This window comes from Carassius auratus, linkage group LG36F, assembly GCF_003368295.1.
Source record: "Carassius auratus strain Wakin linkage group LG36F, ASM336829v1, whole genome shotgun sequence".
Classification (NCBI taxonomy): Eukaryota; Metazoa; Chordata; class Actinopteri; order Cypriniformes; family Cyprinidae; genus Carassius; species Carassius auratus.
Genome location: NC_039295.1, coordinates 715167 through 741504, shown reverse-complemented (window position 1 = coordinate 741504; position 26338 = coordinate 715167). Strand labels below are relative to the sequence as shown.

Below are 26338 nucleotides of genomic sequence, written 5' to 3'. Positions count from 1 at the left end.
ATAAAGATGAAAACAAACCATAATTAAATGAAATAATTATATTTAAACAATAAATTATATTACTGTAAGTTATATCATGAAATCAAGATTCAGTGCAACACCGATAGAAAATAGCTATAAAGAATTAAACAACCAGTACCACTACTCCTATATAAATATCAAAACCAACTGCCCAGCAAAAATAGCAGTAAATAAATAAATAACGCCACTTGTTTACAAACACACAGTTGGTATCCAGGGTAAGAAGTGTGGTGTTGTGAGGAGGTGTGAGCTCTAGAGGAACTGCTGGTGGACACATGGCTCTTGTCCAGTGAGAGGCGGTGGAGATCAGATCTGAGCTCTGATCACAGCAGAAGTGAGCTGCTCACTGCCACAGTCACAACACTGTGACATCCATCAGGGATTTGCACTTTTCTTCTTTTTGTCTTTTTTTTTTTTTTTTTTAATCAAACGGGTTCAGTCTGAAGCATCCCCTAAAGCAGGTGGTTACTGGGTGATCTGAGGAGGTTCACTGCACCCATATACCGGTAAGTGAGGCTCGGCTCAGTCACTAGAGCGGGGTGGGTGCTCAGGGGTGAGGGATGAGACGATGCAATCAACACACGTTGTTTATCTGAATTCGCACAATTACTTTTGGTGATACTATTCTGCTGCTGAATAGCTTTATTCTTATTCAAACCAGCAACGCTCCGCGTTCAATAGCCCAAACACACAGAACGTTACGCGTGACACTGGAACGCGTGTACTATAATGGAGACGTGACGCGACAAACCGGAACGCTTTAATTACAATTGCATTTCAATTAGCCAACATTTGACGAGTCATTTAGAATAAGTTCACACGGAACGCGTTGTTGCACCCATTCGAGATGTAGCGCAGCAGAATGGTTCAGGACGCGTGGGTCTCCAGACGAGCTTTCGAACTTTAACTTATTTTAATTTGACACGGCGTCTCGAACCGAGTAAATGCGCGATGACAGAAGAGAACACTGTCTTTGACGATGATACGACATGTGTGGAATCGCATTTTGTGCCCCGTGTTCTGTTCCATATGGCGCTCCATCTAGTCGTATCCTGCGCAGATACGTGCGAACGGGCCCTAACGCATCTATGCACGACATTTGCAATAAAAAAAGCACCACTTCCAGTGCTGACACGTGCTTCAGCTACAGGTGTAATCCATATGTTTCAGGCTGTAGGACGTCATGACAGCCGAAAAGACGATTCCCATAATAAATGGAAAAGCGGACGATTCGATGGACCCCGAAGCGGCGAGCTCGAGCGCAGCGCGCAGCAATGATAAGAAGGTGGTGAACGAGAGAGGACAGTGGAATAATAAGATTGAGTTTATGCTGTCAGTGGCTGGAGAGATTATCGGCCTTGGCAACGTTTGGAGGTTCCCATATCTGTGTTACAAGAACGGCGGAGGTGAGAGATTATTCATTCATTCTGGTTCCATGACACACTTCACCTACTCCTGTCAAAGTCTGATGGAGCTGTTTCCCCCCTCCCTGACAGATGTGAACAAGCATCCTATTTGTGCCCCAGATATTTAGTTTTTCCACCCATACTTTTAGACTTGCTTCTAGGTTTTGCTGGACAACACTTTGGTTCAACTTCTCTGGTGTTAAATTTACTATAAGTACACGCGGCAAAAACATGATGATAGTATGGTAACTTTTGGTTGTTGATGGGATTTTTTTTTTCTTTTTTCTGAATAAACAGTTATGACACTATAGATTACAAAATACAGAAGGAGCACAGCCATTATATATATGGCATATATATGGCTGCCTTGTGATATATTAATAAAGTAGGAAAAGGCAACTTCCAACAGTGCAGGAGCAGTACAAGATAATTTATAGAGAGACGTTAGCACTAATAAAACCACACTATCTGGGAAACATCCAACAACTAATGGAACGTCTCAAATATTTATTGTCATATTTTTATTTGACAATTTCATAGTAAAAAACAAACAAACAAACAAACAAAAAAAACTTTAACAAGTACTGGTCACACATCTATTTCTTTTGGTAAACTGGGATAGGCTAGTTGGCTGTTAATCAGCTATGCATGAATTCAATAAGTTAGTTTGAGAGTTATAACTTTCTATATCTTTTTAGGTGCTTTCTTTGTGCCTTATGTCATCTTCTTCATCTGCTGTGGTATCCCAGTCTTCTTCCTGGAAACAGCGCTAGGTCAGTTCACTAGTGAAGGAGGCATCACATGTTGGCGAAAAGTCTGCCCGCTCTTTGAAGGTAAGGCTTAGGTCACTTGGGTAATTTTAAAACCTTTTTTTATCTTCTCATGATTAAATTCCTGCTTGTTGAACTGAACATACATCAGTAGTGAATGCAAATGGGGTGCAAAACTGCATAGTTTCATGTCTTTAAGTATTGGTTATGTGTTCTCTTATAGGTATTGGCTATGCGACCCAAGTCATCGAAGCCCACCTGAATGTTTATTATGTGGTTATATTAGCTTGGGCCATTTTCTACCTGTTCAATTGCTTTACAACAGAGCTACCCTGGGCATCGTGTGGTCACTACTGGAACACGGGTTGGTTCATTTGAGGATTAAAGAAAGCATTACATAGAACTAAGTCAAACAATTTAATGCATGCATGAAAAATAGACAAAATTGATTTAACAGAACTGTTCTAACTTTCCAGAGAACTGTGTGGATTTTAACAATGAAAGCATTGCCAACTTCACCAATCCATATGCCACATCACCAGTCATGGAGTTTTGGGAGTGAGTGTGATTCTGACTGTTTATTAGCGTTACATATTGCACAAATTCCTAGGAACATCAGTATTTGGCAGCTGTTTAGGCCAAGTCCTAAAGAGATCAGGCTATGAATTCACCCAGCAATTCACAACAACAAAACTTAATATGCACAGTAGCACACTAGCTTTCCAGGCAACTTTTGGCACAGTTTGCGTGCACAGCAATTATTATACATGGAAATTCATAACCTTTTTCATTGATAATTTGTCATTCTTTTTGCATTGCTGTTGTCAACAAGCATCAAAAGTGCACTTGCACAGCTAGGAATGGTATGGACACAAATTTGGCCACAGCTGGCTTGTTTTTCCCACACAGTTTCATATTCAAGGCCAGATACAAAGGAAGCAAGTCAAGTCCTAGCGGTCAGACAGTTCTTGCATGTTGCTGGCCTCAGCCTCGCACACTGAGCATGCGGGCCTCTAGTACTCAGAGGCACAGAAGATGTCAGTTCTGAGGTTGAATGGTGAAGGTTTGCTCAAAGGGGGCATGGTTTAGGCTGTGGATATCACCCAAGAACATGTCAAAGATGATAAATGGCATTGCAAGAAAGAGAATTGTGGCTTTTCCTTACAATCTCACAATTTAATGCGTCACAACCAGTCAATGTTAAACCAAACTTCAGACCAACTTAAAGTTTGATGAATAGTTGGCCATGTGGAGCTGACTCTCCTGGAAGTCAGAAGTGCTTGTTATTTTTATGGAAATCAACATAACCGTTTCATTGTTACATAGCCATTGTACACTGCGTGCATCAGAAAGTGTCATGGGGTTCACATAATGTACTCAAATTTAGAGCTAAACTTGCAGAACGATATTGCCCACTTGACTTTTGTTCATGTATTGGAAGGTTATTCATTTCAGAATGTTTTCCCTTCTAGACGCCGTGTTCTCAGCATATCATCTGGAATTGAAGAAGTTGGCAGCCTTCGCTGGGAACTGGCTATCTGTCTTGCTATAGCCTGGGTCATATGTTATTTCTGCATTTGGAAAGGTCCCAAATCAACTGGAAAGGTAAAAAACAAAAGGTCCAGTGACGGAAATGGAGCTGAATGTGTGTATATGTTAACCAAAGAGTGAGAAGCCGAGTTGGAGATGTCTCAATGAGAGACTTGCATGAATGGGGTAACTTAGTGCCCTAATGTTCAGAACGAAATCAATGGAGGGAGTGATTCGTGCATTCCATTCTTGTAAATGAAGTCATCCACACAACTCTGACATGTGCAGCGCTCATACAGTATGCTGAATTGTGCAGCTACAATGTGGATGGCACTTGGAGACTTTAGATATAAGTAGAGTGAATGTCAGCTGTAAAAACTATGGACTAGCATATCAGACAGACAGGCCTCAGAAAGGCCATTGAACAGAATTCGGCATCTTTCCAGAAAGCGAATGGAAACATAGGTGTATCCTTACAATAACCAAATGGTATATTGGTAAACTCAAACCAACCTCCTGTGAAAAAGTGCCTTTGGAAAACAAAGAGTTTGCATTATTCCTGTGTCTGGAGCACAAAATGCAGCTCTGGCCTTCCTCTACCTTCCCCTTGTACCCACAATCCATTGCATTATGAGGGCCTGTGCGCCTTTGCCAATCTCTGCAACTCAGTCACTAGCCTTCCTCTGGATTCTATTCTTCCAGCAGCCTTTAAGAAAGTCTAATGGACTCAATGAGACAGAAAGAAAGTGCAAAGAAAGGAAGAGGGATGTGTGGAGAAAAATAAATGGGTTCACATTGTACAGGTCCAGGAGAAAAGCTCGGCAGCAAGGCCTGTATCTCTTGAAGTGTCTTTTGTTTGCTCGTGAAGCGAGGGGAAAGAATGCTCCTTCATGGCAAGGCTTTAGCAGCCTGTCCAAGATTGATTTCTGTATTCACAAGGGGAAAGTGGAGCGTTCATGAGGAGCATGCAGAGTTCCTCCTCTCGCCTCTTCCTTTCTGTGAGGAATTATGTTTGGTGGATTGCAAACGGCTTTCTTCCTTTCCTTTGACCGCTATACAGATTGCACCATTCAGAACATTTGCTAAGCTGTTCACCGCAGGTCTTTTGTGGCTGTTTGCGATTCTCCCATAAGTCAGTGGTAGATTTATGGCATGGGGTTGACCTGTGAATGTGGAGCTTAAATGTTTGACCAGGGAGAGTTGGGACAAAGTCAGCATGTGTCAAAGTCTCACAGCGAGTTTAAACATTGCCCCTTTCATTGAGAAAAACCACACACATGCCTTTAAAAGCCTAGCGGGGGATTCACTTATTGCAGTGGCCATGCTTTTTTGGATATGGATATGTAATCAGTTTATGAGACTAATTGAAAAGGGTGTGAATTAGCGAGCTGGATGAGCTTTGCCTTGCTCATACTGCGAGGTGCGTTTGGATTAAAGGATCTCCTTTGTCAAAGCGCTCACTCTTACAGATCTCCACTTAACATGTCTGTTTTTTTTCACTCCATTGGATTAGGTGGTTAAGCAACATTGACAAAGATGTGCTGTGATCTTGCATCGCAGTTTGAAGCATTCTGGCGCAAACGAGAGAGAGAATGAAAAAAGAAAATCACTTCCAAGTGGTGACACGTTTGTTAACCGATGTGAAAAAGTGTTTGTTGTCATTTAGTACAGTAAATTACCTAGGTTAGATTGAAACTGTCGGCAATTTCCCCACATTTTCCCACACTGCCAACACAACCCAGTTGGGCTTCTTCTGGAGGGAAACAGTGTTGAAGCTTTTGTGTCCAAACCCTATCTTGTCCTTGCATAGACTTGACCGAGTGCCAGAAAAACAAGAACCTAGTGCCGACCCCAAGGGTGGTTTTGTTCAAGGGACTGAAAGAGCTTGAAAATGTTGAACTCATTTCTGTGAACCATGAATGGCTTTTGCAAAAGTATCTTTGGACCTGGAACTTGAATCTCTAGCAGAGAAGAATCATGCTGTGATGTTCTAACACTGTCGGCGTGATTGCGCTTGAGGATTCAAGCCTTTATGTGTCTAGGGAGACAAAACTCTTACTCTGGTTTGGTTGAGACTTGCTTATAATTCAAGACTGTGAACATTATGTTGACAATTCACAAGATGATGGTAGCCTGGCTATTCTATTTTTGTCTTTTTGATGTGCTGTTTTGCACACTTGAGTGTTTTCTCCATCAAAACCTCTGGTTTGGACCTGCATCCCTTCCTCCCCCTGAGATTATCTCTTTCAATCGGCCCCCCAATTAAGGCTTTGGGAGAGTACCTGCCCCCTCTGGCAGACCCTCAGAGCACTTCATAACCCCTTCATGTTAAGTGCGCTGCTTCATTTCGCTCACTCATTCATTTGCTCCAGCCCTTTCTCTGTAAGGTATACTAGTTGCACAGCTAGACAGCTGATTTACACACCATAGCCCATCACAATGGAGGGAGAAAAAAATATTAGTTTGGTCTTCAGGTCGTGGACAGTTTATCCTATTAACTTACTTTTAAAGCAATGGTTCGGGGATGCACAATACACATGGTTACTGTTACTGTTATCTCTAGTGCCTTAGTGCTTTACCACAGAGAAAGTTTCAGAGCTGGTGATATATAAGAATGATACAAACTATCCTCCAAATTTAGATCTAGCTATATTGTTATTATTTTGTGTAGCAATTATATGCATGCCACGGTGTAAGTTGTGATGAAATAAAAGTAGTTTCTGTCATTTTAACCAGAGCTTGATTTAGATTTTTAGATTAACTGTTCCTTTTACTTTCTTTCTTTCTTTCTTTTTTCTTGTTGTAAATGTACAGTGATTTCTTGCACAAATTGGTTTGGATAGATCCAGATTTGATCTAAATGTTAATATGCAGTAGAATATGAACATGTCGCTTCAACTACTTTGAGCTTTATTCATGCCCATGGAAACTAAGCCTTGTTTTTCTCTCTGCAGGTTGTGTATGTCACTGCAACCTTTCCTTATTTCATGCTGTTGATCCTTCTTATTCGTGGAATAACGCTGCCAGGAGCTGCTAATGGAATTAAGTTCTACCTGTATCCTGACATCTCCCGTCTGTCAGACCCTCAGGTATGAACAATTGTCCTTCTTAAGGATTTAATACCCAACTGTTCCTCTATAGCTACACTAAATCATATGTAAGTTCAGTATTTTTTGTGACTTTGGTTCTCCCGACAGTTAATTGAGTGGAATTTGCTGTCCTAAATATACTACTGTTGTATTAAAGGTTAACTCCACTATTTTGCTAGAGTTAAACAGTTGAGTTTTACCGTTTTCTAATCCATTCGGCTAATCTCCGGGTCTAGGGTTAACACTTTTAGTCATAGTTTTAAATAAGAAAAATATCGAAACTCTTTGGACATTTTTGAGTGAGATGCTTATGGTGTATTAGATACAATGACCTATGCTAAGCTAAGATAAAATTGCTTTCTGACATAAAGTAATATGCACTTTTCACAGAATTCCATACTCGCTCATTAAACTTACACATTCCCAGAACTATGATGCCATTTTAGTGGCACGTTAAAAAATAACAATCTAAGATTGCCATATTAAAGTCATATTTTGAGAATAAAGTAGAAATTACAAGAATAAAGTCAAAATATTACGAGAATAAAGTCGGAATTCTATGAGAATAAAGTTGAAATATTAAAATAATCTCTCTCTGTCTTCCATCAGTTTACTCCCTTTTTTAATCAGGGGTTGCTACAGTGGAGTGATACACACAAACGATTTGGCACGTTTTATGCTGGATACCCTTCCAGACGTAACCCAGCTCTGAGAGTGCACTACCTCGTGCAACCACTGGGACACACTCACTCACTCATTCATATGCACTCACTCACTATGGCCAATTTACTTTTATCCAAAATATTCTGAGAATGAAGTCTAAATATTACGAGAATAAAGTCTAAATGTTTCAAGAATTTAAATCATAGAAATTAGTTATAATATTTTGAGATGTACTATATTGCGCATTCAAATGGCCTGGACTGAGAGCACCAGGAGAAGTTGCCAGCCCACTGGAATTTATTTGAACATTGTTGTGTCCGAGCGGCTCAGCTTTCAAATTATGTCCGTTTTATTATGAAATACAGGTGTTATTATAAAGGTTTTTCTGTTTATTTCAAGTTCATAGCTAGATATAAAAGTGAAGGACATTTGAAAGGCATGAAAAAACAGTATAGCCTAACTTATGATGAAAATGTGTCATTGCTGTAATCGGATAGATGATTGACTCACACGCCACTTGAACTGAAGCGAGTACAGTTAATCCACACGCCACATTAAAAAATGTGAAAAAAGTCATTCATCTGATTAGAAGTCAGTTAGTTCTATATGTTGTTTAAGGGTTAGCATCATCTGGGGTCCTCTGAGGGTCAGCATCATCTCTTCTCAGGTGTTCTGGATCCAGACTGGAGCTTGTGCAAATCCTAGTTACATAACAGAGAAACAAATAGAGTTGTTATCACGACACTATCAGATCATTTTTCCCATCTGATAAACTTTAAAAACATTGATAGGCAACAAAAATCATTACTATTTAAAAGTGTGAACCCTGCACTGCGATTATATTAACTCAACATAACTAAGACATGCACACTGAAGAATCATTAAGAATGACAAGAAAGATTCTTGTGATTCTTATTATGCAATGAACACACATTAACAATTTCATAAAATCAGCATTTTCTTTAAGTCCCTGACTTTCCGAGCAAATTAATCATAAACATTAATCATTGTCCCAGACAACACTAATAATTTATCCTGGTTTATAAGGTGACAGGCATGTATAACCAAGCTTCATTTCTCAAACTGCATTTCATTTTGCATTAGAGCTAATAAACAAATAAATTAAAACTTTAGAATATGTTTTACATATACCAACGTTACAAAGAAATCAAAGATAACCACAACATCTGCAACTTAAACCTTTTAAAGGTCACAAACTTGTTATCATGGAAAATATAAAAATAAATAATTACTTAAAACTAAACAACTGTTATCCATCTAAAAGGGATTAAGAATTACATCAAAAAGTTTGTTTTCCAAATCTAATTGAATTGATGTACGACAAGTCTTGCTAAAAGAAAACAGTGACAAGTTGTCCAGGAAGCACGGAACAGGGATTACAGGATGTCCACACAAAAAACTTAGACGTGGAAATCATTGTGTCATGATCCACAGTTCCATCATCCCAGTGAACAGAAAGCAGAACTGAAGGAATGTATGTGAAGTAACATTGATAGCCTGTGAGAGTGAGCGACATAAAGGAAACGTGAGAAAGAGAAAGGGTGATAAAGGGTTCTGTTTGGAGATGGGGGCTCCTCCGACACCAGTGTTTAATTAGCTTTCATGCCACACAATAAGAGGTCTGTTCACTTTCTCTATGCTCCGTTGTTTTCTTCAGTCTTCCTTTAAAATCTCACCACGCAATTCAGTTTTCTGTGCCAGAGAGTTTCCACTTGCTGTTTAAAACTGCATTTTTGTAGAACGGAAAAATATAAAAGTATGTCCGATTTGGACAAAATCGACTTTTAGTGTTTTCTGTGGTAATGTGGAGGACTACATGAAATGTAGTCATCAGAAACATATAGCATCATTTTAAGACATACTCTTCTTCCTTTTTTATATTAAAAGATTTTTTGCTAACATTCTACAATTATTTACAATTGTGTATTATGAAGTTTAAAATCTCATATTTTATATTTGACATCAAATTACAACTGACCACTGTACCAAAATTGTTTAAAAAAACCACTGAAACTTAAAAAAAAAAAAAAACCAACATTGAATTTTACTAATATTGCATGAACTTCGTAAACCCAACAGTATGTAAGACTGCACATAGCATGTCCATTTCGGAGTGATTTGGCTTGATTCTAAGTGTGAGATGAATTTGCTCCAAAATCATAAACACACATTACGACCAGAGACGAGTTTGCAATCAAAATGTTTCTTTAGGATGCACTTCCTGGCTAAAACAAGACAAAACAAACATCCAAATTAGCCACAACATCAATAAGCAGCTTTTAAAGAATGTAGCGCAATGTCCGAGTAAAGCCAAACCAGAGCATTCGCACCGGCCGAATGTTAAACAGAATGAAACATAAATGACCGTACCCATAGAATGGATGTTCTTTGAGGGAAGTTGCTCTGTGTTTGTGAGGTCAGAGGGGTTACCCTGGTTACCCTGTGGAGGAAGCAAATACTGTGAGTTGTCAATTGTTTTTAAAGTAAAGGAGATTAGTGGCTCAATGGTTATGTGAGAGCATTTTAAAGAGGTGCTGGCTTCATTTCCAGCGATTCACATGGATCCCCTATGACCACGTTTTTACACATAGCCTCTATGGAGCAGAATGACTCTATTCAGAGTGTTCAAGCTCTTCGAGTTCATTTTAGCCAGTTGCAGTTGAGAGAATCTTTCATCAGAATCAGTTGCCCAAGAAAGTGGTTGTTCTCAAAAATTAACAGCTGGGTTTCCATCCATAGTAAATTTAACTTGTGTGCAAAATTAGAATGTCGCACTCACATAAAACATTTGCGAGTAAACACCATTTCAAAATGACGATAACAATAAAAGATGGCCACTAGAACAATTACATTTATCAGATGCTTTTATCCAAAGCGACTTACAGTGGATTCATGCTGTAATTTTTTTAATCAGTATGTGTGTTCCCTGGGAATTGAACCCATGACCTTTTGCACTGCTAACACAATGCTCTTCCACTGAGCCACAGGAACAGGGGCGGCAGTGGCTCAGTGGTTCATGTAGGTTGTCTACAAACCGAAAGGTTGGTGGTTCGATCCCCAGCTCCACCTGACCAAGTGTTGAGGTGTCCTTGACCAAGACACCTAACCCCAGCTGCTCCCGATGAGCTGGATGGTGCCTTGCATGGCTGACACCGCCGTCGGTGTATGAATGAGTGTGTGAATGGGTGAATGTGAGGCAACTTGTAAAGCGCTTTGGATGGCCATGTGGTCTGTTGAAAGCGCTATATAAATGCAGTCCATTTACCATTTACCATTAAAGTAGACCTCAGGGGATCGACTGATTCAGTTATCTTTCATCAATATAAACCTTGTCTGACCACAGCAGATGTTATTGGAAAAACAGCTGGTGAAATGGAAAGTTGGCTTACATGATGCAAGAACAAAAAAATTCTAGCCCAGTTACTTAGAATAAAGAAAGAAAAGGGGCAACACAAACAGCACTCTAGGCCAGAAACAAATATAAACAAGTACTGTAGGAAAACATCTGAAAATATTCTTCGATCTCACAATGTTTGAGATGCTGTGCACTAAGACAGGTTCACTGGTTAGTCAGGTTATGCCATCCCAAGTCACATGTATTTATAATGGATATGGAGGAATTTATTCAGCAAATGCATTTTCATCTCCCATTATTCATATGAACCCTTTTTTGTGCAAGACAAAAACCACCTCAAGTAAGCATAAAACATTTCAGGTTACTTATGTAACCACAGGCTTTTACCAGCTCAAGAAAGGGCATGAAGCAACTGCGTAGAGCCCTCACCATATAGGATTTTAGGAAAGAACTAGAGCGGCAACTAACGACTATTTTTTTCTGTCGACTAATCTAACGATTATTTTTTTGATTAGTTGACTAATCTAACGATTATTTTTATTACAATAAATAATTAACCTAATGTTCTTTTTTTTAATTAGCTAATGAATCCTTTGGATAACTTAAAAAAAAAATACAAGTACAACTTCTTATATAATATTTCAACCTTTATTCATTTTCAACCAATGTGGTTGAAGTTTTTACAGTATAAAATAATAAAGAGGCAAAGAAAATTATTTTACTATGGTAAATATGAGTTAATGATAGCGTTTATAATTAAACCACAGTAGCCATAAATTTACAGTTGTCTGAGACGTCATGAAATGTTCTTTAGCATCACAAACCATAAAATGTAGTCAGGGTTCTGCTATGGTTTCCAGAGATCTGGAGCTGATTCGGGGTAGCTCGGTGGTTTTTGACTGTTGTCTCGCGGCACGCTGTCTTTAAAGGGTCCGTTCACACATCACATCTTTTGCGTGCTCAAGTTCATTATTTCCAATGTAGGCGCGTGATAAGCGCGCATCATAATGGAAGCAACGCGGTCGCACTAAAAAGAATGCGGAGTACTAGCATGCAAACTTACCACAGTGTGGATTTTAGAAAGTGTGCAAAGACTTCATGTGCATACTTACTGGATTTTTGGAGACCGTTATAAGGGGCTCTCGGTGCACTCTGACTGAGCAGCTATTAGATGGAATGGTGCATCCCAAAACCAATATGCTCAAAAGTCATCAACTTGATCTATGGTATAATGTTTATAATGTCTAGCAGTAAATATCTCGCTGAATGGAGGGGCAAACACCCAGCTCTCAAATGAGAGGGCCATTGCTGGAACAGCTAGCAATAATTTACTTAGCTGAGGGAGCAACACACCCATTCTCAACAAGAGAGGGGGCTCAACCTACAGCATGTTCCAATGCTGGAACGGCTAGCAGTAGGTTGACTAGCTGAGGGAGCATAAACCCAGCTGTCATCGAGAGAGGGGGCTCGACCTACAGCATGATTGTTAGAATCCGAAGGGAAAGCATACTGCAAGATAGCCAAAAGAAGAGAAGATAACTCAAGCGCTTAAAAAGAAGCACCATCCTCACAATAACCCTCAATGGTGAGGGAAGCAGTGCTTTAAAAGTGTGTCATAGAGACACTCTGGTTGAATGGAGCCCAAGATACCATGGTCTAATTAACTCAAAGACTCAGCAAAGACTAGTGTGCACACTTACCACTTATGTGGATTTTTAGAAAGTGCGCAAAGTGCTACATGTGCAAACTTACCCCCATGTGGATTTCAGAAAGTGCACAAAGCTTTGCATGTACACTTACCATAATATCATGGATTTAAGAGCTTCCCAAGCATCTGCTTCACAGATGCCCAGAAGTATTGAGTCAAATGGTAAAATTTGCAGTGCCGTGCCGGGTGCCTGATGATAAAAAAGGCTCCCGCAAAAGGCAATGATCTGCCTTAATGAACCAGGAAGCATTAAGCCGGATCCAGGGCTATCATACCGCTGGATACAACATCGACGAGTGTGGTAAACAGTGCAAGTCGAGCACCCAGTTTCTGAATCCATTGAGCTTGACCTGCTGCTGCTGCGAATGTCCTGCCATTTAAACATGATGGCAAGGAAGGTGTTTGAAGAGAGAATGTCTCACCCATAGAGAGATGAGAGACCACAGGGGGCATCCTCTCATAGCTGCTTTCACACATCCCTTAGATGATGGCATAACTTGTATGCTGACAAAGGATGAGTAAGAAAAAACTCCTCTTCCATTCCCTCTAGATCTCTGAATGTAGATCAGGAAGAAAGCACAGGCTCACCTGAGCTGGAGGTTCATGGTCAGAGAGATAACTCTGATTGAACGCAACATTATGTTCTTGGCCTGCTTCCACAGTAAGCATGCGATCTATAACCTCCAACAGCTCATCATACACAAGGCAGGAAGATTGGGAAGAAAATATCGTTCTTACCACGGAATGCAGGCTTCAAACAAAACAGTCAATGAAGATGAAGAAGAGGATGACGTGTTCTCCCGGCTCCTGTGTATACTATAGTCGCACCTTTAGTGACGTCACGGGCTGGTGCCGGCCAACATGTTGCTGGTGTTTTTTAATGTATGCTTCAGACATGAGTCATGACGAGGCGTTCCCCAGAGCGACCCTTAGAGGATGCAGTTCGAAGTTCCCTCGAAAGGGAAACTCTTTTGTGAAAACATTGTTCTAAACATTTTTTGAGACCATGTACATCCTTCATGATACCGGTGTTCCCTGGTTGAAGTTGCCTCTTTTGGCAGGATTTCTTGGGCTTTAAGTTTCCTAGATCTCAATCTGATTGTTCATGTATGGAATGTGATGGACCAGTTTGATCCACAGCAGCTCCACCTAACAGTCTACATGACTTGAAGAATCTGCTGCTGATGTCTGAGGAGAAACCAGAGAAGGAGGAGCCTGCAGAAGATAAATGTAAGACAGAGCCAATGGAAACATCAACTGGATCGACATGCAATGCCTGAAGTCAAAGTTGAACCCAAAGAGATCACATGACACCATCAGGGGTCTTGTAGAGTCCATGCCTTGGCAGCTCGGTGCTGTTTCTGCAACACGCGAAGGATCCACAGCATGTTAAGCCATGCACATGCTGGACAATTTGAGCACGATTTGGCCATCTGTTCATCTGTACATGTTCACCAACAGCCGATTAATGACCGCTGCAATAACATTTTTCATCAGATTAAATTCTAGTAGTGTCAGGAGATTTGCCACAAAGTTCTGCAGTGTGATTTCCTCTACAAGAATGAACATGTTGATAATGTAAAACTCCAGACAAGTTTTCTTGTGTGCACCTGTTTTTAACATGTCTTGATTGTCCTAACATATGTTTTTAATGTAATGACTCCTGATTCTGTAGTGTTTCACTTCCATTATATTGACAAATGCAAGTAAGAATTTCATTTTTCTCTTCAAGAGTATTTTTTATTTTGTCTTTCAATAAAGAAAGAAGATCATGGAACTTTAAAATTACATATACTGTAATTACATGTGTACTCCAGTTAGGGTTAAAATTAGAAGTACAAAAAGTAAAATTATGGGTCGTAAGTCTCAGAAAGAACTGAGAATTGATGATTAATGAACTTACAATTAATATTTGAACACATCTTCTCACTCAGAATAAGTGACAACTAGAGCATGTGTCTTTTATCACATGGCAGCACCAGTATAATGAATAACAGCAGTTATGGTTGGGTTATTAATTAGTGATTGTTGCAGGTGTGGGTGGATGCAGGCACTCAGATCTTCTTCTCATATGCAATATGTCTGGGCTGTCTTACGGCTCTCGGCAGCTACAACAGCTACAACAACAACTGCTACAGGTGAGAGTCTAGTGAAGTGATAACACGTTTACAGTGGCTATACAACCCCCCGCAACTTTTACTGTGTTTATTTTGTACAACATATAACTATTTTAGTCAAAATGTTTTTGTTTTTTTTCATTTCAATTTAAAATAAATATATATAGCTACTACTATAAGCATTGTTCCTTTTCAAGTGTGTATTCAGCAGAAGCACATCTGGCAGCATGGTTTGCACCTTTGCATCTCTCAGCTTTGATTCTCCACTCTCTGTAAAACTACTCAAACCCAGTCAGGTCATACGGAGATGGTGAGTGGACAAACTGTTACTTGTCCATCTATAATTTGGACAGAGATCAGGACTTCGTTGATTTTGCTCTCATCAGACCATAGACACCTGTCTCTCCAGTCTCTGCCACCAACTCCTTCAATGGTTTTCTGGTGGTTTCCCTTGCCAGTGTTTTTCAGTGAATCATTTTTTTTCTTCTTCTTTTCTTGGAAGTCGTTTTGTTTCCATCCTTTGTCTTTTTTGGTTTCCAGTGTTTTTGTTTTTTTTTCATGGTGCAAATGACGGAAGACTGACTTACCAGATGGTGGACATTCTATCTTCCCAGAGATGTGTTTTATAACAAATAATTCAATAATTTATGTCATATACGACATCTTGCATCTATTATATCAATATGACATCTATTGGTGCAGTGGATGTGAAGTGCTGTCTGTTGTTTTTACAGGGACTGCATCATGCTGTGTTGTCTGAACAGTGGCACAAGTTTTGTGGCAGGATTTGCCATCTTCTCTGTCTTGGGCTTCATGGCATATGAACAGAATGTGCCAATAGAGGCAGTGGCAGAATCAGGTTAGTGTGAATTTTGCTATATTTGTTGAAACCTTTCTTTGGGAACAGTTTATATATTTGCAAACTGGGTTAATCAATAGTAATTTTTATTACTAACTTTTATAGAAACGTCATTTGTGCGTGTGAGAGTGAGCATTTTTTTTATTTGAGATACAGTATCCTACAGTGAGATCTCCGAGTGCGGTGTGTTTGGACTCATGCAATTTAAAGCACTTCTCAGAAAAGCTTTTTACTGTATGACTTATTCAACAATTCAGCATTACTTATTTACTGCAGTAGAGCAAGGATGACTGTAAAAGTGACTGAAATACACTTTGAAAGGTTTTAGAAATTATCTGACTTTATCTTAATAATAAAGATGAGAATTCAGTTGTTTAGAGCACTGGTCCTCAAACCTGTTCTTGTACAATGTAAAAAACAATATAAGAAAACAAAAGTTCAGTCACTATGCTTTCAAATAGTGATCCATAAACATTATTTAAAGAGCTTTTACTAGAGCTCCACTCCACTTTTTCTGCAGCCAGTATAATCTGATGAACAGTAGTTCTAAGATGATATTCTAGTCTATTGCTTTAGTGTTATGGCAGACTGATCTCTGCTCTTGGCTTGCTCCTTTTGGACAGGTGACTCTGTACAGTAAAACCAGAGCCAAGGCACATGGAGTGGTTAGACTTTTTCACCAGGAACATCACTGAGACTAGTGAATTTGCTAAACTAATGCATGGTCTCCTAGAACCAAACCAGGGGTGTGTTTCCCAAAAGTAACTATAGATGCATGTTCTACCAGAAAGACTCGGGAGGTGAGGATAAAACACAAAAGTATTAATTTACAAAACCAATACAAAAAACAAAATTATTTTGGAGTAGACTCCATATGTAGCTTTAATCAGACGTTGTAGATTCCAGCTATTCCTGCTGAAGACGAAGGAAGGGCAGAGCATGCCCCAGAAGAAAGAAGAAAATTAAATACCCACCAGACGAAGTACTTCTTACAAGATGACCCATAGTGAAAAAGCCAAAAGGTAGAAGAATGAAATGCCTCAGAAGGCACAGAGAGGAAGGCCATGTAAATAGACCACGCTGGGAAAAGCCATGAGATGGGTAACAGAGGGGAAGGCCATGAAAGACAGACCACAGAAAGAAAGGCCAAGTTAAACCGCAGTAAACCATAGAGGTTGTTGGGAGTAATATGAATAGGTATTGTATCACCACCAGTAATTGCATATAGATTAGAGCTGTAATCTGGCCTTAAAAGTTAGGCCCAACAGGACCCAAGCCCAACAGAGGATGACCGTCTTCCCAGTAGATGATAGCTGATGTTTGAACTCCAAGTTTAACAGCAGAAGTGGCCAGTGTATAGAAGCGGTGACAGCAGCATCTAAAGGTGACTAAATAGAGCTGAAACAGCCGCAGAGAGATAGGCCCTGATAGGCCTACAAGAGACCGTAGAGAGTATGGCGGAAACCATGAAAGGCGGAGGAAAAGTATGTAATGAATAGCTGTGACACCACCACCAGTATTTGCTTAAATTTACCTTAAACATACAGCATTAAGTTTTTGTTTTTTTTAATGCATACATATTTACAAACAAATTACTGTATTAACGATCTAATGACAGGCCACATTATGCCATCATGCTACAGAGGAATGTTAAACTCGGCATTGTTTGCAGGAGACAACCTTAACTATATGAAAGTAACCTAGGGAAAGTCACGTGACAGTTTGAGCAAGAAACGTCACCGCAGTATGTGCAAACACAATGAAGTGTGAGTAGAGGGCTTTTATATTCCTCGTGTTGAGTGCCGATTGGCTAGATCTAATTGTAATGTGACGTGTAGGGGTGTAACGATACGCGTATTCGTATTGAACCGTTCGGTACGACGCTTTCGGTTCGGTACGCGGTACGCATTATGTATACCGAACGGTTCGTTGGAGTAATTAATTATATTTGAAAAAAAAAAAAAAAGAGAGAGAGAGAAATATAATGATATGCGTTCAACAAGGTCCAATAACCCAAACAACGTAACAGGCAACGCCCCTGACACTCCCGAAGAAGAAAAAAACACCATCTTATATGTTTATGTTAGGCTACTCAGCAGGCGCTCGCTCACTCAGTACGCGCTGAAGGCTTGTTGCAAAATAGCCAATGCGTTTAACAGACTAGAAATGAGAAGATCCTCCAATAACCAACAGGTCTGGTGTTTGGGTGCACTTTGGATTCCCTTTAAGCTATAATGGTGATGGCAAGAGAGTGGTGGATAAAAAAACAACGGTATGTCGCATCTGCAACATGACAGGGTACACCAGCGGGAATAAAAAAAAAAAAAAAAAAAACACCAGCGGGAATATCTGGGATATATGCGTCAGTACTATCTGGGAAAAGACGAAAAAAAGGAGAAACATGCACGCAGCAAACTATCCCTGCAGCATTTAGACACTATAGCTTACAGGGAATCCAACCCAAACACCAGACCTGTTGGTTATTTTAGGATCTTATATTTCTGGTCTGTTAAATGCATTCGACATTTTGCAACGAGCCTTCAGCGCGTGCTGAGTGAGCGAGCGCCTTAGGGGCCGTTCACATATCGTGCCTAAAAACGCATGGAAAACGCTAAGCGCGTCTTTCTCCTCCTTTCCAAAGCACTCGGGCAGAAGCGCTCATGAGGCGCCTGTCTTTGCTAAGCAACAATGACGTGCTCTCTCCATGAGACGCGGAAATTTCAGCGAAGGATAAATGGATTTGCAGCTCTAAAAATCACTTGCAGTAGCTCTGCTACTAAATTTATTTCAAAATTGCAATCCATATACAACTATGATCAGCTGATCCTTCATCTTGGCTGAGCTCTCAACGTTGTTACGGGAAAGGATGAAGCTGATTGGTTGGTTCTTGTCACATGACCCGCGGTGCGCTTGCGGCATTCTGAAAAGTTGAGATGTTTTTACATTTTGCTGTATCTAAAACGTATCGAACCGAACCGAACCGAACCGTGACATCAGTGTATCGTATCGAACCGAACCGTGAATTTTGTGAACCGTTACACCCCTAGTGACGTGGCATTAAGTCTTCCTAGTAGAACTTGCGTTCCATCATTACAAATAGAGTTCAGTGAAACTTGCCATAGTTAGTTAATGATGCTTTTAGAAAACGTACTCCAGAACACAAAGTCTTGAATATTGTGCTGGACCAATAGACATGCATACATTCATATATAATATTATATATATATATATATATATATATATATATATATATATATATATATATATATATATATATATATATATATATATATTAATAAAAACATGTCCCGTCACATTCAGTTAGTTGAATCACGTTTGAATCACAGTAAGTTTGCGTCCCTGGATAGTGTTGGTTGTTTTAGTAGTCGAGCATGAAATAATGCACCAGTTCCTTCTTACTTCACTCTCATTCAGTGCTTTGGGATGGAATTTGCACACTGCTTCTGTGAACAGTAAGCCCAACCTACTATTATTTGATTGGACATTATTTTGACATTGATTAGAGCTGTGGCAAACCAGGCTAAAAATGTCACTTTTAAACTTTTATTCAATCATAACAAAAAACAGAGCGCTGCGTAATGTAGTGCTGCAGATAAGTGCAAGAATTTCAAATATCGTGGGGCAATTTGTCCATTTCTAATTATTTGGGTGGACTAGTCCCTGTTAATGACTATGGTGGTTACGGCCCTGGCAGAACGTGAAGTTCATGCTGTTTTTACCCCTAGATAGTATTAACTTTGTCTTCTGTCTTTCTAAAAGTCCTAAAATACTTAGGGGTTAGTTATTGTATTGTGAAATGTTTTTCAGGTCCTGGTCTAGCGTTCATAGCTTATCCTAAAGCTGTGACCATGATGCCTTGGGCTCCATTGTGGGCCTGCCTGTTCTTCATGATGCTCATCTTCCTTGGGCTTGACAGTCAGGTGAGAAATGCACACATTTTGTAAAAAAAAAAATTCTAATGAATAATTCAACCTAGAATATGCCATTATCTACTCAGCCTGTTGTGTCACACATGTACACACATTTTTCTGTCAAAAACAAACACGCAAACACAAAACATTTTGGGGTTATGTTTTCATTTAATTTTTACAGCTTTTTCATTTGAATTTGAATTACATTTCCAGTAATAAAATGAGTTTTTGTTATTTTTCTGCATCATGTATTACAACCCATACTCTATACATCAGTTCTCACTGGTCCTCAAATCTTTTCCAGCAGTGTGATATTCTAGTTATAACAGAACTAAATATTTCACCGTTTGTAATACTCGGCATGTGGTTTTTAGCGAGCGTCATGGCGGAAACACAAATCCACTATAATTTTGTAAATAATAATGTATTTGTATCATAGAATGTAGTTTTAAGAGGTTTTTAGGTGAGAACGCAGTTGTTTAGAATTCAATATTCCAGTTCTTCTGGAAGTTGCCACTGGCTCTGATGCTTCTTTAGTTGGTAAACATGAGATATCTTTGTTTTGGGTAAATCTTCCTTTTACTTTTGACTTAATCACCTAGCAATTTTTTTTTATGATGAGACAGAAACAAGTTGCAAAAAAGTTATTTTTACTTTCAACAACATCTTGTAAGACACAGCCAACAAATGCACTGTGCACCGCTGTCACTGGAAATGATCCTGAAAGTATAGTACAACAAAGAGCCTATCGCTCTCCTCAGCGGACACTCAAACTAATGTTTTATTGTGAATATGAGATTGAGCTGAACAATGAATGCTGTATCAGATTCAAGTATCACGATCGCTCAGTCCATCCCTCTGACTTATAAATGCATACTTTTAATGCAGTAATACTTTCTTTCAGTGACGCAGCTCAACATTCCTTTGTTACTAATTCTAAAGTGATGTTTTGGAATTAGTAACAGAGGCTTGGGCTCAGCTGTTAAATGGTCAAATTTGAAGATTTGAATGAATGGCAAAAGGAAGTAGTTTTGCACAAAACAGAGCTTTTAAAGACACTCCGTTGTTGACTCTCTGCCAAATTATTTTAAATTCATGTAAAAAAAAAACACCCCGCGAACGCGCTCCGAAGTCCCGATGTCAATCAAATGATGCGCAACACACATTCTGTTTGGAGCGCTTCGAAACAGTGAATCATTTTGTGATGCACTGGTTTAACTAATTCAGAGTTTCAGAAAGCTCAGCTGATATGGTGCTCCTTTTTGGATTTCTCTATATAATTTATTAGTTGTTTGTATAACCATGGAAATTAAGTTATTACAATTAATAGTGCTGATCTGTTCTATTGGATTTTGATCATGTCAATTACAGTTTGTGTCATATAGAAACATTTCATGACTTGACATGACACCCATTATCTGCTACTTGCCAAAAAATAAAAAAATAAAAACACGGGTTTATGATGTTCGTTGGTAACAGATTACACTAACATTACTTACCTTGGAGTTGGCTCAACCTCTGGAGAGAGAAAATGAGTTTTCATATATAGAGTACATTAATACATTTTCCTTTTCTTTCAATTATTGTTTTTCTATTTCAGATTTTTTATGGTTTTAGTTGTAGGTAACAATAATAACCCTGTGTCACGTTCCTTTCTTTGTAGTTTGTGTGTGTGGAGAGTCTTGTGACTGCAATCATAGACATGTATCCCAAAACCTTCCGTGTGGGTTATCGGCGAGAGCTTCTCATCCTGGGAATGTCTGTGGCTTCGTTCTTCCTGGGTCTAATAATGCTGACAGAGGTAAAGTTGTATTGTTGTGTACAAAGTGTGCCTTCCAGTGGCATTAATATCATCCTTGATTTATGTTTCTCAGCGCTGGTGTTTAATACAACACAGTTTTCAATCCCAGTCTTCTCCAGATGGATCTGTTGTAAGCACATATCAACACAATAATTAATCTTATTAAAAAAAAAGAAAAAGCATAATATATGACAATGAAAATTGTTTATTTTTTCAAGGACAAGCATATTTGCTGTTTATACGATCAAGTTGGTTTGTTTTACTGACATGCTTGGATTAATTAAGTTAATTGTTAACCTGCTGGTAAACAGTTTTTGACATGTAAAAAAAGCAGGATTTGTAGTGGATTTTTCCCTGTAACGATGGTGTCTTGGCATATTGCTGTCAGCACCTGGCATGTTACTGTGGTTTCCTGTTTTGCATTTATGGCTGGAGTGAGGGTAAAAATAGGCCTGCATTCAGGCTGAGACAGGAGGAAGCTCTCCGCCAGTAATGTGCAGTCAGGTGAACACTTTCACTCTGCGTTTCATGAATAAAGCCATCCGACTGTGGAACCAAGCCTCTCCGGTCTGGAATGTTAGACATTGTCTGTTACTAGGATGAGAGGGAGATGAGGATGCTCTTAAAGCTTTGCCTTTTTCCATTTGCTAGTAGTGCCCTCCTAGATCCAAAAAATGCATTGAGCGTGTGTGAGCATCCTCATATTGTTCATGTGTCATGCCACAGCTACGTACTCTGTTGTCTTGTGTGCTCGTCCTGTATTCCTCTGACTGTGCGTGACTCTGCTCTGTTAGGGTGGCATGTACGTGTTCCAGCTCTTTGACTCGTATGCAGCCAGTGGCATGTGTCTGTTGTTTGTGGCCATCTTTGAGTCCATCTGCATTGGCTGGGTCTATGGTAAGAGATCACTTGGTTTTGGTGTGTAACAATGTTCGTCTCTTAAAATCTTTAATACTAAACATCTATAGTCTCGACATCCTCAGCTGAGCACTCTCATTCTAATCCAGTTTTACCCTTTAACAGCCAAATGTGTAATATTTAAATATATCAAGAACATATCTTTATATTTAATCACCTGAAGCCTGTGATAATAAGCCCGTGAAATTACTATTGAATTAGGTCTTGTAACACACTGTGCTATGGCAGTAGATGCTTTTCTCTCTGAATAAATCATGTCAATGGCTGTTCACAGTATCATCACATTTCTGTACCCATAATGCCATCTGTTGGCAAGAGCCAGACAGTGCATGCAGTTAATCATTGAAACATGTTTGTAGCAGAGATACAGTGAATTTCAGTATTCTTTATACACAAGTGTTATTTTGTGTAGAGTATACATACATAAACTGTGACATTTTAAGTGTAAAGTGTAATGTTTATCCTCAGGCAGCGACAGGTTTTATTCGAACATTGAGGACATGATTGGATACAAGCCTGTCTTCTTCATCAAATGGTGCTGGAAGTTCTTCACACCAGGCATCTGTGCTGTAAGTAGACTTGGATGAACAGTAAGATGTTTACAGGCTGTGAGTGATAAATGTTCATTATTGGCCATATGATTGTCTTTCCAGGGCATCTTTCTGTTCTTCTTGATCAAGTACAAACCTCTGAAGTATAATAATGTGTACACATATCCAGACTGGGGTTATGCCATTGGCTGGATGATGGCCATGTCCTCTATGGTCTGCATCCCTCTGGGAATCTTATTTCAGATCTGGAAGACGGAAGGAACTTTCCGTGAGGTAAAGACCATTTTCTTTTTTTGTGAGCATGGACAGACATTCTGTGTATGTTATATAATATGGGTTGTCTCTTCTGCACAGCACAGACCACTAGTGTAAAGTATGTGACACACGTTAACTAAAGAGTTAATAGTGAATAGTGTTCCATAATCTAAAGTGGTACTGAAAATTATCAATGTATTTATTTTGCTTTTCTTTTTATAATATAGCTTTGTCATTGCCAATTATAGTATCAGTATATAAAGAACGTCTTGAGTTTCACTGGAAACACGAATGTCTGACTGTCTGGACAAAAATAATATTATAAATTACACTGTTAAATTAGCCACCTAGAAGTAGAGCACAATATGAATATAAATGTGTTTTCTTTTACATAATGTTTCTTTAATTTTCCAAAAAATTATTATTATTAACTTCCAATCTAGCTGTACTGTCAGTTATGAGCATGCCTTCTTCGAATCATTCGGTCTTTTAGCATATATTCAGATTTCTGCAATGCTCTTTGTACCCGATAAACATCACTGAAGGCATGAGTCATGATTTCTTACCTCCTTCACTGTCCTTGATTCACCCGACTGAACCTCTCATGCTGCTGCCAAAGATTTTAGATAGAAGCTAAAAAGTGAAACATTTTACAGCATGTACTTGAGAGGAAAAACATCATATTTCTTGAGGTGCCATGACATGGCAAGGATGTAAGTTGTTGTGGCGCAGCGGGAGTGACGTGGCCCTGACCCCATTGTGCCATGTCTTATTGATTGTGTCTGCTTCAGAAAGCATGTGATGAGGTTAGTGTACTACACAGAGTCTCAGTCACTAATTTTGCATTGATTTCCACCAACAATCTAACCATCTTTAAAAAAGCAAATATATAAGACTTGTTTGCAGAGCAATATACCTTAAGTTTATTTTTCTTACTCCATTGGGAAGTGTTTGTCGTATTCTTAAAACAAAGAGGACCAAGTGACTCATCCAAAAAATAAACAATTGTATATGTATTCTCTAAAAACTACTCTTTTTCTCAGTGTAAAAAAGGATAGAATAATCAAGTTGGTCTGATACCTGGACAAGCAATTCCAGTTGCAATGGCAGCTGCTCAGCTGGCGCACGAGTCCAGCATCTTTGCATGTGGGACCACAGATTGTCTTGAGCTCTTTGTGCTTTGGAACGTTCTTCAAATACACTCACACTGTTTATCATCATACAAATGTAATTGCAGAGGATCAAGAAGCTGACCACACCCAGCTCTGACCTGATAATGAGGGGACGCCTCAGCTCCAGGGGTCCCTGCGCTATCAATGACTCTGATGCCAAAATGAGGGCGGATGGCAAGATCTCCACCATCACAGAGAAGGAGACACATTTCTAAACCCAAGACACAGACATCACCGGCACAATAGACAGAAATGTGAAGAAACAAATATGTTTGCCATTATTTTTAAAGAGAGATCTATTATCACATTTGTAGTGTTGCTTTTTTGCACAAGCAGGTAACACATCACAATTTAACATCATGATTAAACACTGTTTTGTATCAGAGTGTGTCTAAATCTAGATATAAATGTTGTCGTATTGCCTCACTCTTTGTCACATTAGTCATTTCTGTACTTGTAGAATGAAGTCGAGGTAAGCCAGTGTGCTGTGAAATGTTTTTACACGTTGGCTCTTGGCTCTGTGCAGATTACTGTAGAGTACTATTCTAATGAATAGAAGATGTTTATGACCACTCCAAACGTTGGCTGTATGTTTGTAGATGAGGCTCAGTGTTGTCAGATACGCTGTGATTTGCTGTCCTTCAGCTAGCATTGATTCGCAGGGTTAGCATTACGTAGCAAGCCCATTCGCCACGGCGTCTTACGTCGCTCGCATTCTTGGTCATTTCACACCAATTAAACTGAGTTTAATTGAAGGTGACAGACCAAACACAGTTTATCATTTTTTTATATTATTTCAGGCTGGTGGTTCAGAGAGTCATCCTAACACACTCATCATGAACTTCTCATTAGCACTCATAAAGATTCGGTCTTAATAGTGTGATTTTTGTGTTACAATGTTAAAGGGCAGTCTGATGGTGAAAGATGTGTAGATGAAGCTTTTGGTTTGTATGTGAGGACAACATTAAATCAATGATGGGGAACACAAAAGTGCACATTTTAAACAGTTATGTTCAAAGCAGCTCCATAACATGAATTCAAACTCAATTCGGTAAATTCAGTGATAAATCTGTGTTCACATTCAGATTCCAAAAATGGCATGTACAGATGCACTGTTATTTAACACATACACAAACAGAGACTATAGCTGAGGGTTGTGTGTGTTATGACCACTACAATGTAGAAGACATTTGGTCAACTGTTGTACTGATGTAGAAAGATTGATACCATGCAAAATATGTAATGTCACTAATCAGATGCTAGCTCATTCTGAAAGAGAAAGTACAAGCGACAAAGTAGTAGTTCTTTTTTGTCTATTTTAAGAGATTGTAGCCCACGTTGATATCCATTAAGTCATTAGGAAGCAGTACAAATGTGTTCTAATGACCCCTGCAATTCAACAGCCATAAGTACTTTGATCAAACATGCCTGGATCTGTAATGTACTATCACAGTTGAGAGCACTTTTTGTTCATTGTATACTCAGGATGCACTGCGAGCCCTGTGCACATGCATGCAATCTTTGGTCTGGTCTGTTCCATCGTGACATCGCCAGTTTGTGCAAGTAAACATGTTTGTTTTAATAGCTTGTTAACTTTTCAGATACATGTACATTTTAAAATCTCTTTAGTGTGTACTATTTCTTGATGAACAACAAAAAAAAAGAACTTTCTCTGAGGACTTTTGATATCTCATTCAACAATCAAGTTCTAGGTATATGATGGAATTGTTATATGTGCTGTTTCCACAAAAATTCACAGAACATATGAATTGTGTGTTTAATCATTTTTAAAAATAAAAGTTAAAAATGAACGTATCTGTCTGTTTGTAATTTTATCTACTTTTAAAAGTAAACACTGTGACTTATGTAGAAATTTAAGTGTACAGATTTTAAGAAAGTGTATTAGAATTTTTTTTGTTTGTTTGTTTGTTTTAAAACATGCCTAGTATGAGTAGAATGGAGTTGAGAAAAAGGTCTTCATTGTTAAAGAAACTATCCTTGTTTATGCATAGCTTGTAGCTTGGCAAACTACAGTTTTAAATCCAACTACAGTAAATCTATCCTCGACTTTTAAATGGTACTGTAGCCTCACCTCAAACTGCCAAAAAATGTTGCTAACTATTGCTAATGAAGTTAATGTGGAAATAACTTTTCGTGGATAGGTGACAAG

The 26338-nt window shown here is 39.0% G+C and overlaps 1 protein-coding gene across 1 annotated transcript; it reads left to right on the top strand.

Moving 5' to 3' along the window:
• Positions 1-295: 295 nt before the first annotated feature.
• slc6a11b (solute carrier family 6 member 11b) lies at positions 296-25583 on the top strand. Its single transcript, XM_026240750.1, has 15 exons — positions 296-527; positions 1192-1427; positions 2126-2260; positions 2421-2561; positions 2674-2755; positions 3670-3802; positions 6682-6816; positions 14598-14701; positions 15415-15539; positions 19368-19480; positions 21135-21272; positions 22067-22169; positions 22659-22759; positions 22844-23014; positions 24234-25583. The coding sequence occupies exons 2-15, from the start codon at positions 1205-1207 to the stop codon at positions 24381-24383; spliced, it is 1854 nt and encodes a 617-aa protein (XP_026096535.1). The 5' UTR covers positions 296-527; positions 1192-1204; the 3' UTR covers positions 24384-25583.
• Positions 25584-26338: the final 755 nt, after the last annotated feature.

Bases quoted from the DNA above. Each gene is read 5' to 3' on its own strand.
- slc6a11b (XM_026240750.1), top strand. From the start codon at position 1,205: ATGACAGCCGAAAAGACGATTCCCATAATAAATGGAAAAGCGGACGAT. The intron at 3,803-6,681 runs GTAAAAAACAAA...TTCTCTCTGCAG, and splicing joins GTCCCAAATCAACTGGAAAG to GTTGTGTATGTCACTGCAAC. The intron at 23,015-24,233 runs GTAAAGACCATT...ATGTAATTGCAG, and splicing joins CGGAAGGAACTTTCCGTGAG to AGGATCAAGAAGCTGACCAC.